The sequence below is a fragment of the Tachysurus vachellii genome, chromosome 9, assembly GCF_030014155.1.
Source record: "Tachysurus vachellii isolate PV-2020 chromosome 9, HZAU_Pvac_v1, whole genome shotgun sequence".
NCBI classification, from domain to species: domain Eukaryota; kingdom Metazoa; phylum Chordata; class Actinopteri; order Siluriformes; family Bagridae; genus Tachysurus; species Tachysurus vachellii.
In genome coordinates, this window is record NC_083468.1 from 26,216,076 (window position 1) to 26,229,163 (window position 13,088).

At 42.4% G+C, this 13,088-nt stretch overlaps 1 protein-coding gene across 1 annotated transcript in view; it reads left to right on the forward strand.

Moving 5' to 3' along the window:
* Nucleotides 1-12,003: 12,003 nt before the first annotated feature.
* LOC132851480 (high choriolytic enzyme 1-like) overlaps nucleotides 12,004-13,088 on the forward strand; it is a 2,927-nt gene continuing 1,842 nt past the window's right edge. The window contains exons 1-3 of the mRNA XM_060878385.1: nucleotides 12,004-12,156; nucleotides 12,756-12,911; nucleotides 13,008-13,088. The exon at nucleotides 13,008-13,088 is cut by the window's right edge and continues 37 nt beyond it. Coding sequence (XP_060734368.1) covers nucleotides 12,033-12,156; nucleotides 12,756-12,911; nucleotides 13,008-13,088 — 361 coding nt within the window. The 5' untranslated portion in view covers nucleotides 12,004-12,032. The remainder of the gene's footprint in view (nucleotides 12,157-12,755; nucleotides 12,912-13,007) is intronic.

Consider the following 13,088-nt stretch of genomic DNA (forward strand, 5'->3'; position numbering starts at 1 on the left):
ACAGGAGACGGATTAGCGACATCACAGCACAGCAGCAGGACGCGACAGAGCGACTCCGTTTATTTTATTAAATGAAATGCGAAAGAAAGAAAATGATTCGATGATAAAGCCTGTGAGCGTGAATACAATAAGCAGCAGCACGTACCGAACACGTCAGGTTTACACGGTGCTGGAAGACGACGTGTAGAAACAGGACGTGAGGTGGGTTTAATATTGTGGAATAATAACAGCAGGGAATATCGGCGTCTTGGTGCTGGGTTACAGAAGGAACAAACTCAGTGTCTTTAACATTCAGGAGAAACATCAGAGGACGAGACGGCGAAGGGATCCTGAGGAGCTCAAGCAGAGCCGAGTGCACTTAACTGCTGAGAAAATAATAATTATCTCCGTATGAAAGGCTTTATTTGTTCAACGTGACAAGCGGATTCTCTCCGTTTCACGCCGGTGTGTGTAAATACAGTAGGATGTGTCTTTACCGTGTCTCTGTAGACGCTACAGTAAATCACACACTCGGCTCTACTGTGTGAACGAAGCAGCACTGATCGCTTTACTCTTCCTTTCTGAGGAGCTACAGTTTCCCATGTGCACTAAATCTCTCTCTCTCTCTCTCTCTCTCTCTCTCTCACACTCTCTCTCTCTCAGCTCATTCTCTCTTATCGAGTAAATCTGATCCATCACCTGATCCAGTTTCTGCTCTTCCTTCCTTTCTGTTGCTGCCACTCATCCTCCCCGCTCTCGTTATCTCTCCTTTTCTCCGTGTCTTTCCGAGTCGTCGGCGAGAACGGACCTGCTATCGACTCTCCACCGTTAATCTATAAACACCGCTCTGCTCTGTTTATTCCTGAGCTCGTGCTGTAAATTGGATGAAACGGAGAGTCTTTGTGAAGTGAAAGCTGTAATTACAGTACAGACAGACAGGATAAAGACAGAGAGACTCCTCCATTACGTACACTTTACATCTCACGGCTCTGACACTCCATTCAGCTGACGATCAACTAAGTGGCAGCTAAGATGATCAATCTAATTTCCCTGGATTAATATAATTAATCTCATATTTGCGCATATATGTTTTTTAATATTCAGTGCTAAACAAACACATGGCTATTTGTTGTAAAAAAAAAAACAAAAAAAAAAATCAGAACAAAATAAAACGTAAGCTTTTTATCACGTGCAGGAGAAAGAAGGAGTGAAGAGCCGTGAGAGAATAGAGTGTTGACAGTGACAGAAAGACTGCAGGGATCAGCGATGATGTGTAAAACCTCCTCAGTGACTCTCCTTAGTGAAAAAAAAAAAACATTTTAATCCTTTTCTTCCTCTGACATTTCTGTCATTCCTCTGCATCTCTCCTTCTGTCAGGACGATCGCAGACTGAACTCGTCAACGCTTTGTGAGAGAACACGCTGTCACAGTCACGGTTAATGTCTCCCTAAGGACGAGGCACAGATGAAGAGAGAGAGAGAGATAGAGAGAGAGAGAGAGAGCGAGAGAGAGAGGGAGAGAGAGAGAAGAAAGCCTGAAATAGGGTTATCTGAGACGTTTTCTCTCTGAGGCCTCCACATTGGCCTCAGCATTTCTTTTTAAAAACTATGAAAAGCTGAATACGTCTCAGACCGACCTGAATGTGGCTGTGCTAATGGCATAAACCACAGTGGATTCTGTGTGTGTGTGTGTGTGTGTGTGTGTGTGTGTGTGTGTGTGTGTTACAATGTTACACATTCATTCATTTTCTACCACTTATCCGAACTACCTCGGGTCACGGGGAGCCTGTGCCTATCTTAGGCGTCATCGGGCATCGAGGCAGGATACACCCTGGACGGAGTGCCAACCCATCACAGGGCACACACACACACACTCTCATTCACTCACACAATCACACACTACGGACAATTTTCCAGAGATGCCAATCAACCTACCATGCATGTCTTTGGATCGGGGGAGGAAACCGGAGTACCCGGAGGAAACCCCCGAGGCACGGGGAGAACATGCAAACTCCACACACACAAGGCGGAGCCGGGAATCGAACCCCCAACCCTGGAGGTGTGAGGCGAACGTGCTAACCACTAAGCCACCATGACCCCCAATGTTACACATAAGATACACCAATAAGACACTAAAAGGTGACGTTCAGGCGGTTCACTCTTTTCTTGGGCTCTAGACTTTTCCCCACAGACTCAGTGATATCGATCCTGAACATCAGCCATGTTCCATGAAGCCGATACGTTCTGTGAGCTTAGCGGTTCTCGGGTTTTATGATGGACCGCGTCGGCGTGTGGCATTTTTACGACTCAGAGGCGAGCTAAAGAAAATAAATGACGCGGCCGCTAAACGCTGGCTAAAACTTCCCGAGGCTGGCTGACAAATCCATCTTCACTAAACACGACGTTTTCAGAGACGCAGCTCGCTCCGTTTGTCCTCCGAAGCCGCTCGGGTCGCCGCTCTCCTTCTTCTGAGGGTTCGCTCTAAATCTGTTCATCTATCCAGCCAAATCCCAGAAGGCTGAGAGATCTGATTAATCTCAGAACAGATTCCAGGAACTAATTTAGGACTAAATCTCCAGAGGGTCACGTCACAGTTCCAGTGAGAAATAAAAGGTCTCTTGTTCCTTTGTTCTGTCTGTATTGTTGAATATTTGAGCTGCTGGAGCTCGTGATGGTTCAGCTGATCAGAATCAGATCAGAAGATTAGTGATGGCTGAAGCTCTGGAGGTGAAGAGACTCTGCACAGAGTGTTTAGAGTAAGAGGATTTCTGAGCTTTGTGAAAAACGCCCAGCAGAACGGAGTCGAGCTTTAAACCCAACATAATGGAGGGATTTGTCAAGCCTGCTTCCAGGTGGGAGAAACATTTCCAACTCTTCTAGTTTTCAACACTGTGACGTGGCTGAAAAATGTCATACAGCTGGAAAAAGGGAGAATCTTCTGGACTCGACTCTCACTTCCTGCTTCCTGTTGGCTTTCAGACCCATAATTAACTGGATTATTTTTACAGAATATTTACGTTTATTTTTTGTCTTTATTATGTTCGCTCACATCTCAAAACTAATCCATCACCATGACGTCGTCTCTAAACTCTCATCACTTTAGTCTTAGTAACAAATTCAAGTCACACTAAATTCTACAACACGTCTTGTCTTCATGTAGCTGCAGTCGATGGAGCTGTCAGTGCTGAAGACAGCAAGGAGTGAGCGTGCATTCATTATAACACACACACACACACACACACACACACACACACACACACACACACACAAAACACACACATACAAACACACACACACACACACAAAACACAGACACACACACATACACACACACCCACACACACAAAACACAAACCCACACACACAAAACACACACAGACACACACATACACACATACTGTACACACACACAAACACAAACACACACACACACATACACACACACACACACACAAAACACACACACACACACACATACAAACACACACACAAACACACACACACACACACACCCACACACATAAAACACACACCCACACACACAAAACACACACAGACACACAAAACACACAAACAAACACACACACATATAAACACACACACAAACACACACACATACAAACACATACACACACACACACACACACACACAAATACAAACACATACACACACATACTGTACACACACATACAAACACATACACACACACACACACCCCCACACCCCCACAGGTGATCTGAATTCAGCTCCTGCTCCCTGTTGCTCTAATGTGTCCTCATGATTGACGTGTCCCTTCAAGAAAACATCGTTACTTACCAACAGAATGATGAATAAATATTGCTTGGTTGCCATAGTAACTCCGGATCATACACAACTTTAATGAATGAGGGGAGGTGTGTTTTAATATAGTATTTACACCAAAGCTTCAGTTTCAGTAAACTCTGAACTGGATCGCTGACTGATTCATTTTGTTTGCATTGTTTGTGTGAACTGAATCGTTTGTGGTTGACTCTTGATTCAGTTATTAGACTCCTTTGAGCATTGACTCCTCAACTTACATGCATCCGGAGCTCCCAGAAACACTGATCACAAGGCCACACACACACACACACACACACACACACACAGCTACACTGCATGTTTTTGGACATTGGGAGGAATCTGGAGAACCTTGAGGAAACCCACACAAACACAGTGAAACCATGTGAATCTCCACACAGAGCTGAGCTCAGGATCGAACCGTTGACCCTGAGCTGTGAGGTGAAAGCAGTAAAAATTGATCCTCTGTAACAACTTAAAAGTTTATGATGTCAAACATCTCTGCATGCTGCAGGAAGTGATGTAACACACAGCACAGTGAGCTTCACAACACAGACCAACTCACTGATCATCAAATTAGCAGCCAAATATTTTGCTTTGTTTTCGCAGCCCTACAATGAAGCCCATATTTCCATCATAAACAGATCACATCTTAAATCTATTACAATCTAATTTGGTGCATCGGCGTAATTCCATTAAAAATGTGGATTCGATTCAGGAGTTAAAAGAGTCGTCCCAAAACGTCAGTTATTTACAGACAGCAGGTGGAAATAACTGAGGATAAAGTGATTATCTGTGAAACAGATTCACTCTCCGCCTTCTTCATCACAGCTCGCTGCTTTTCCTTTATTCTACTCATTCCACATGACTGTAATCATTTAATCACATCACCAGCATCTGGCTGCAGTAGCAGGGTGTGTTCTCATCAGGAGACATTAAAGCTTCACTCTTCTTCTCAGAGATGTTTCACCTCCACAACATCACTGCAGAACGCTCAGGGTTCATTCGGCTGGAGAGACGTTTACAAATCGTCAGATGTTCCTCAAACCTAATAACTCAGTTTTCTCAGACTTCGCCTCCTACACTGCTGTTTTCTCAGACTCCGCCTCCTACACTGCTGTTTTCTCAGACTCCGCCTCCTCCACTGTTTTTTTATCAGTCTCCGCCCAACTCCGCCTCCTCCACTGTTTTTTTATCAGTCTCCGCCCATCTACTGCCTTTTTCCTCAGACTCCGCCTCCTCCATTGCTTGTATTTCTCAGACTCCATCTCTTTCACTGCTTTTTTATCAGTCTCTGCCCATCTACTGCCTTTTTCCTCAGACTTTGCCTCCTCCTTTGCTTGTATTTCTCAGACTCCATCTCCTCCACTGTTTTTTTTTATCAGACTCCGCCTCCTCCACTACTTTTTTATCAGTCTCCGCCCATCTACTGCTTTTTCCCTCAGACTCTGCCCCCTATACTGCTGGTCGTTTCTCAGACTCCACTTCCTTCACTAGTTTTTTCTCAGACCCCGCCTCCTCCACTCCTTTTTTATTCTCAGACTCTCCACTGTTTTTTTCTCTGACTCCTCCTCCTTCTGTTTCTTTTTTCTTTCCTGAAGAAGCTCTTGGACGATGCTCTTTTCAAAAGCAGCAGAAATCCTCTTTTAGTTGTTGCTCTGCTTCCTTTAGCGTTTATGTGTGAGGAGCGTGTAGCCCCCGGCCCACTGCACTTCCCCCTGAACACTTACAGAGTGATTAGCCGTGTCCTGAATAATGCATGATGGGATGCCGGAGGAACAGACGACTCTCTGTTGACCAGCGATAAATCAGCTTTTTATTGGAGCGGCTTTAAAACGGGACGCTGTTGAGCTGTGAATGTACACTGTATATCAGCAGGTGTGTGTGTGTGTGTGTGTGTGTGTGTGTGTGTGTGTGTGTGTGTGTGTGTGTGGACAGTCTCCAGTTTACTCCATTCTTTTACATGTAAGGTTTTGAACTGACATTTAGACGAGCAATTAACTTTTAAAGCCACTGTATTTTTTTTATCTTCTGTGGCTCTTTATCACTTTTAAAGTGTATAAAAATGTTTTTCAGACCAGCTGAAAGGTCAGAGACAGAGGTCAGGTCTGGGTTCATGTCGTTTCTCAGGGTGGGGTTCTGTAAAACTGTTGGTGTTTTGTCGATACCAGAAAACCTTTGAGATGATGAAACGTGAGTGTGTGAGATTTCAGTGGATTCAGTGACTCTTCTCATGATTCCTCACTGACCTGTCAGGTAGGTTCCTGTCTGTTGTCTGAAGTTTATGACCATCTCCTTGGTCTTACTGATGTTCAGTGAAAGGTTATTATCCAGGGACTGCTGAGATCGATCATCCACCTGCTTCAAAGGATGTGTAGCATCATAATGACAAACTGACCTCCAGTCGTTTTGGCTCAGTTTTGTGTATCGCAGCTGAAAGCATCTTTTATAGCAGACGCCTGACGTTCTGCTGGTTGTTGAACTTTATGTAGTTTCTTCAGAGAGACTGAGAATGGAACAGAAAATGAGACACTAAATAAATGACAGAGAGCTGTTCTGGAAGGTCTGGTTTTTAGGAGTAAAAGCTCAAGATCCTGATTGGATGAAAGCGATATTTAGGCTCTTTCTTATACTGTAGGTCGGGGGTTTAACTCCCAGCTTCTCCAATCCATATCATGGCTGACCCCGTGTTCTTACCCCAGCTTTCTAACAAACTGGGATATACAAAAGAAATAATTCTCCATGAGCTCAGAGACACCCACGATTGGTTAATACTGCTGTGATTGACAGGTAAGATCGACTGTCCCTCCCTCCTAGTGTGCAGCATCGCTCCCTCTGTGCTCATCCTCAGATGGCTGTAGCATTGATGGGATTCAAACTTCAAAGAATCTCTCTACTGTAGGTCGAAAGCCTTCTCTGTTGCACCGTGACCTTTATCTGAGCTCCAGCATCACACACAGACCACACACTCGAGATAATAGACTCTGACAGAATGAAACAGAGCACAGCGTAACAGAGGGAACGGAACAGAGTAAGACTAAAGATAACAGAATAGAATGAACCCAACACAATATAATAGACTAGAGCTGCATCCCAAATGACCTTCGACACAAAACTCACTGTGTACTCTACAGTCTAGTGGATGAAGGTTAGCAGGGTCGTGTCGTCTCAGATGGAACACGAACGTTTTTTTTTTATTAACAGGAAAGAGAAACTGTTTTCCATTCGATGGCGAATGCCGTAACGTCACGCCGCTACAGGAGCGTTAGGTTGTAGAATAGGGTGAATTTTTAAAATGGTGAAAAACATCAGGTTAACAGACACTTTTGTAAGACGTGCCGCCTTGAAAACATCATCTTATCCAGCGTGAGCGGCCGTGTAACCCCACACCTTTTCTGCTACGTAAAAAAAGCTGTCAGTGTTGAGTGATAAAGTGACACTTTTTGAAAAGTGTGCGATTAGGAAAACGTAACAGAATAGAGTTGAATAGAATTCAACACCACAAGTGAATATGACAAAATAAACACAGAACACATTATTATTATTATTATTATTATTATTATTATTATTATTAGTGTCACATTAGTTCAAAGCAAAATTATATACTGTTATAAATTAGCAGTGAATCGTAAACGATTGTAGAGACACAATAAATTTGTAACACACGCACGCACGCACGCACTTGTTGTTGCAGTTCTCACAGCGGCCACATGGAGGCAGTAAAGTTACAGAATTTACAGGAGACTTTGGTAATAAACACAAGTTTCTCAGCTGTTAAAAACAGATTATTGCATGAGAATTCTCTCTCTCTCTCTCTCTCTCTCTCTCTCTCTCTCTCTCTCTTTCTCTCTCTCTGTGTGTGTGTGTGTGTGTGTGTTACAAATATATTTTACACTTTTGTACACTTTTGTACTATTGTACACTCACAACCAAGAAGAAGAAGAAGAAAAACAACAACAACAACAACAACAACAGCAACAAACAAATATAGCATGAATTTTTGTGAGAAAAAAATCATAGTAAACATTCCATGCATTACAAGTTATAGGCTTTGTGTTAACTGGTGAAAGGGGCGGGGCTTAGGACAACATTAGATTATTAGATTTCAATCTAAAGTGGGTGTGGCCTAAAGGGCACATGAGGAATGTGAGTCAGTGTTCAGAATTAAACTTCTGCTAAGGAATGTGAAGACAAGAAGTTGAGAGAGCCGAGGGTTTACCTTGTGTGTGTGTGTGTGTGTGTGTGTGTGTGTGTGTGTGTGTGTGTGTGTGTGTGTGTGTGTGTGCGTGTGTGTGTGTTAAACCATTGGCTGATACAAATCACAAGGTGTTGCCACAGTAACAGGGGCGTCATATTTCTTCTGCTCCTCCAACAGTTGATGTTGGAAAAGTTTTTAACGAGCTTAAGGTTCGAGAAACAGAATTAGTCTCCCAACTCTGATTTCCATGGTAACAGTGTTTTCACACACACTCACACACACACACACACACACACACACACACACACACACACACACACAAACACACACTCATACACATCCTAATATACATTCATACAAATTCATATACATACACACTCATACACACAGACACTCACTCATACACATACACACTCACACACACACACACACACACACACACACACACACACAAAGTGAATGAACATAAAAATAAGTACAGAAAGTGAAGCTAACAGTCAGAATCACAGACAGTCGTGGCGTCTGAGTTCCTGTCTGTAACAAGCGATCTGATTGGTTGATGATCTGATCCAGGATGTGTCATAAATGCCCTTCCATGCCGTGTGTATGCGTCTTCCCTCAACAACAACAGTGCACAATGTTACTGCTACGTTTTTAAATAATCTATTAATAAATTCCTCCTCGTTGGGAACCATCCAGGTTGTGATACGAGCCGTGTTTGTGTTTCTGTCCCTGCCTCACATCATCACGCAGAACTGACCTTCGTCTGTTTGTTTAAATTACGATAGCACATTTTCCAAACCTACTCCACGTGTGTGTGTGTGTGTGTGTGTGTGTGTGTGTGTATGTGTGTGTGTGTAAAACATACCCTGGTTATTGGAGTAGATAAAAGAGATAATTAAATTCAATTCAATACAATTTTATTTGTATAGAGCTTTTAACAATAAGGGACAGAGTACAGAAAGTTTATTATACAAAGATTAATATTAGAAAAGAGATCAATATTAATATTAGACTTATATTTAAATGTGTTTGTATTGATCACTAATGAACAAGCCTGAGGTGACTGAGGTGTCTGTGGGGAGGAAAAACTCCTTTAGATGGAAGAGGAAGAAACCTTGAGAGGAACCAGACTCAAAAGTGAACCTCATCCTCATTTGGGTGACACTGGAGGGTGTGATTATAAACTGTTATAAACACCAGAGAGGTCTCTTCTCACCGAAGGTCCGAAATCTTCATTAAGAGGAACACAAATGGAGCTGGAACAATCTCTGGATGCCTCTGGATGATGGATAGAAAAAGAGAATCAAGTGGAGAGGACTTGGAGTAGCTGCTGTTGATAATATTAACCATCACTAGATGATAATGATCTACTGGAGCACACGGTTGTAGGATGTATTACGTGTATGTCTGGATAAAGATACGTGTCTTTGTTCTACATTTAAACTGAGAGAATGTGTCTGAGTCCTGAACACTGTCAGGAAGGAGATTCCAGAGTTTAGGAGCTAATTACAAAAACGCTCTACTGCCTTTAGTAGATTATTTATTTATATATTCTGGGAACTACCAAAAGTCTCAAAGAGCGTGATGGATTGTAGCGTGTTAGAAGACTGTTAGATACATGGGAGCTAAACTGTTTAGACACTTGTACATAACGTACTGTAAGTCGCAGAGGATTGTAATCATTTCTAAACTGAACAGGCAGATATGTAGAGATGATTGAGAACATTGGGGTTATATGATCATAATTTCTTGTATTGGTAAGAACTCTGGAAGCTGTTTTGGACTCAGTAGCCTGTTTATTGAAGATTCAGGACAACCACCTAGTAATGCATTACAATAGTCCGGTCTAGAGATCATGAATGCATGAACAAGCTGGAAATATCCCGGCGTCTTCTTCTGAACAACTTTCCACGGGTTGTGAAAAAAACATCAACAGTGTGTACGGTGTGTATCACGGAAACACGCTTTAAAACTGATCAAGGTCCACGACAATCAAGATTTTTCTCTAAATAGACTCTGGTCTGCTCTACATTGATAATTTTTTTAAATTTGGGAATTGGCAGCTGTGTGTGTGTGTCTGTGTGTGTGTGTGTGTGTGTGTGTGTGTGTGTGTGTGTGTGTGTGTGAATTTTTATCACTTTGAGTACACAGAAAAAAAGTATAAAACACAACTCTCACTCGGACACCATTCATCTGTTTCCTTTCTGAGGTTAAAGGTAAGTGTGTTATTCTTTTACTTCCAGTGTGTTTATTAATGGTTTTAATAAAGAGAAATGTTTATTTAACGTTTATTTAATGTTAATGTAAAACAACAACAAAAACATTTCCACACTGTCAGAGAGAAATGGAGATAAAAAGAAATTTCAGGTCCACCAACTCCACTATGGATGTGATCCAGACCCTCATAATCTCTCTCTCTCTCTCTCTCTCTCTCTCTCTCTCACACACACACACACACACACACACACACACACACACACACACACACACACAGAGTTTTGTGCTACAGAGAAAGAGAGAAAGTGAACATGGCCAGAGAGGGATGGAAAGAGGGACAGAGAGAGAAAGAGAGAGAGAGAAAGAGAGAGAGAGAGAGACGTCCAGAGTTTTCCTCTATCCTCCTTTAAAACACTAACGTAAAGAGAACAAATGTGGAGGAAGCCGTATCTAGTGTCCGGACTCCACGTGCTGTTAGTTTGTGATGGAAATGATTGGTGTGAAGATCCCACAGTGACCCTGACTGCTTCCTCTCGTCTCAGAACTCGTCTGGTGAACGTCATGTCTGTGTGGAAGGTGATCGTGAGCGCTCTGGCTCTGCTGCTCTGCTCTGTTACGGCTCATGATGAGGTGAGATATATAAAGGCTGAGGGATATTATAATATATTAGAATTGTCATTAATTTATGTTTTTTTATCCTTTTTTTCATGTGCTGGATTTCTGAAGCTGGGTAAGTCACACGCTCTTGTAACACGTTTATGAAACGATGGACGCGGGTTATAAATAAGGAGAATAAGAGGAATGGGAAGAGTAACTCTGCTTCTCTACACCTCGGCCTCTATTACTATATATTACATGATTATAAATAGTTTATTACTAAATCTTACACAAATGTGCTAATAGATTATCTACAATAATTAAATGAAATCTGTGATGGATGGGTGGATGGTTGGATGGAAGATCGATGGATGATGGATGGGTGGATGATGGATGGGTGGATGGATGATGGATGGATGATGGATGGGTGGATGGATGATGGATGGATGATGGATGGATGGATGGATGGATGGATGATGGATGGGTGGATGGATGATGGATGGATGGATGGATGGATGGCTAGATGGATGGCTGGATGGATGGCTGGATGGATGGATGGATGGATGATTAGATGGATGGATGGACGGTTGGATAGATATATGGCTGGATGGCTAGATAGACGAATGGCTGGATGTATAGATATCTGGATTGCTGAATGGATGGATGGATGGCTAGATGGATGGATGGATGGATGGATGGATACTTATATGGCTGGATGGCTAGACAGATGAATGGCCGGATGTATAGATATCTGGATTGCTGGATGGATGGATGGATAGATGGATGGATGTCTGGATGGACGGCTGGATGGCTCGAATTAATAGACAGATGAATGGTTGGATGTACTGTACGGCTGGATGGATGGATGGATGTCTGGATGGACGGCTGGATGGCTCGAATTAATAGACAGATGAATGGTTGGATGTACGGGTGGATGGATGGATGGCTGACTGAAAGACTCACTAACAATAAACACCCATCATTTCACTTCATTCTTCAATCATTTCTCTTCCAGTCCTTAAATTTCCATCATTTCTTAACATCATTACATCTTTCATCATTTATTAACTTAATATTAATTAAAAATTTAAGGAGGTGTTTGTTTAACATTTACGGAAGGAGTCTCCAGTGTCACTGATTCTCTGTGTTAGTCTGTATTTGATTGCGTTACTTAACGTGCTCATTAACAAATTAATCAACTATCAAGTGTGTACTAAATATGTGGTTGTTATTAATTAATCAGTTATTAATCAATGTCATGTTGTTTCGACCAATAGCTGTCGAGGATCCGTTAGCTGAGCTTTCTGTGGGAGAGCTGATCGAGAGAGCGAACGTTAATGTCCGTAAGTACACACACACACATACTGTACACACACACACACACATACTGTACACACACACACACATACTGTACACACACACACACATACTGTACACACACACACATACTGTACACACACACACATACTGTACACACACATATACTGTACACACACATATACTGTACACACACACACACACAGCAGATGAACTTTTGTTCCTATATTTAAGCCTCTTGACATGTTTTACACTATTCTATGGTATCGTATCGTCTCAGGGAGTCTTTCTTCACCACTCTCGCCTCTGGTTTGCTTGTTTTAGGATAAATACAAATCGAAATTTTAACAAATTGCATATTCCTGTAAATTTCCATTGTTAATAGCGCTGCACAAAGCAAATTGTATTGAATATTAAAGCCACACATGGTGCTGCAGTGTTTTTAGCAAACTGTACGCTGAACCGCTTCAAAAACTCAACAAGTCAAAAACTGGGATTTTGAGTAACTTCCCTCTGATTGTGTTCATTTGTATGATATAAGTTTTGCAAATATGATAATGAAAACTGTACACAGTATGTAAAACACTCTCTGTTCTATGTGTGTGTTTGTGTGTGTGTGTGTTAGGTCGTGACGCTGATGAACCTGACCTGGTTGAAGGAGACATCGCTGTGCCTAAGGACACTGAGAGAAACGCTGATCCCTGCACGTCTAATGGCTGCATGTGGCCGAAGTCTACCGACGGAAAAGTCTACGTGCCCTACGTCATCCTCAACCACTACTGTATGTCAACATTTAGATAACAGATAAATCTGGACAACAGGATTGGTTACGTTTGGTAACGGTCTGGTGTGTTTCCTGTTCTCCGTACACCATCAGCGAGTAATGAGCTTCAGGTGATTCAGCGCGGTCTGGACTCCTTCGCCTCCTTTTCCTGCATCCGCTTCGTACGCCGCTCTA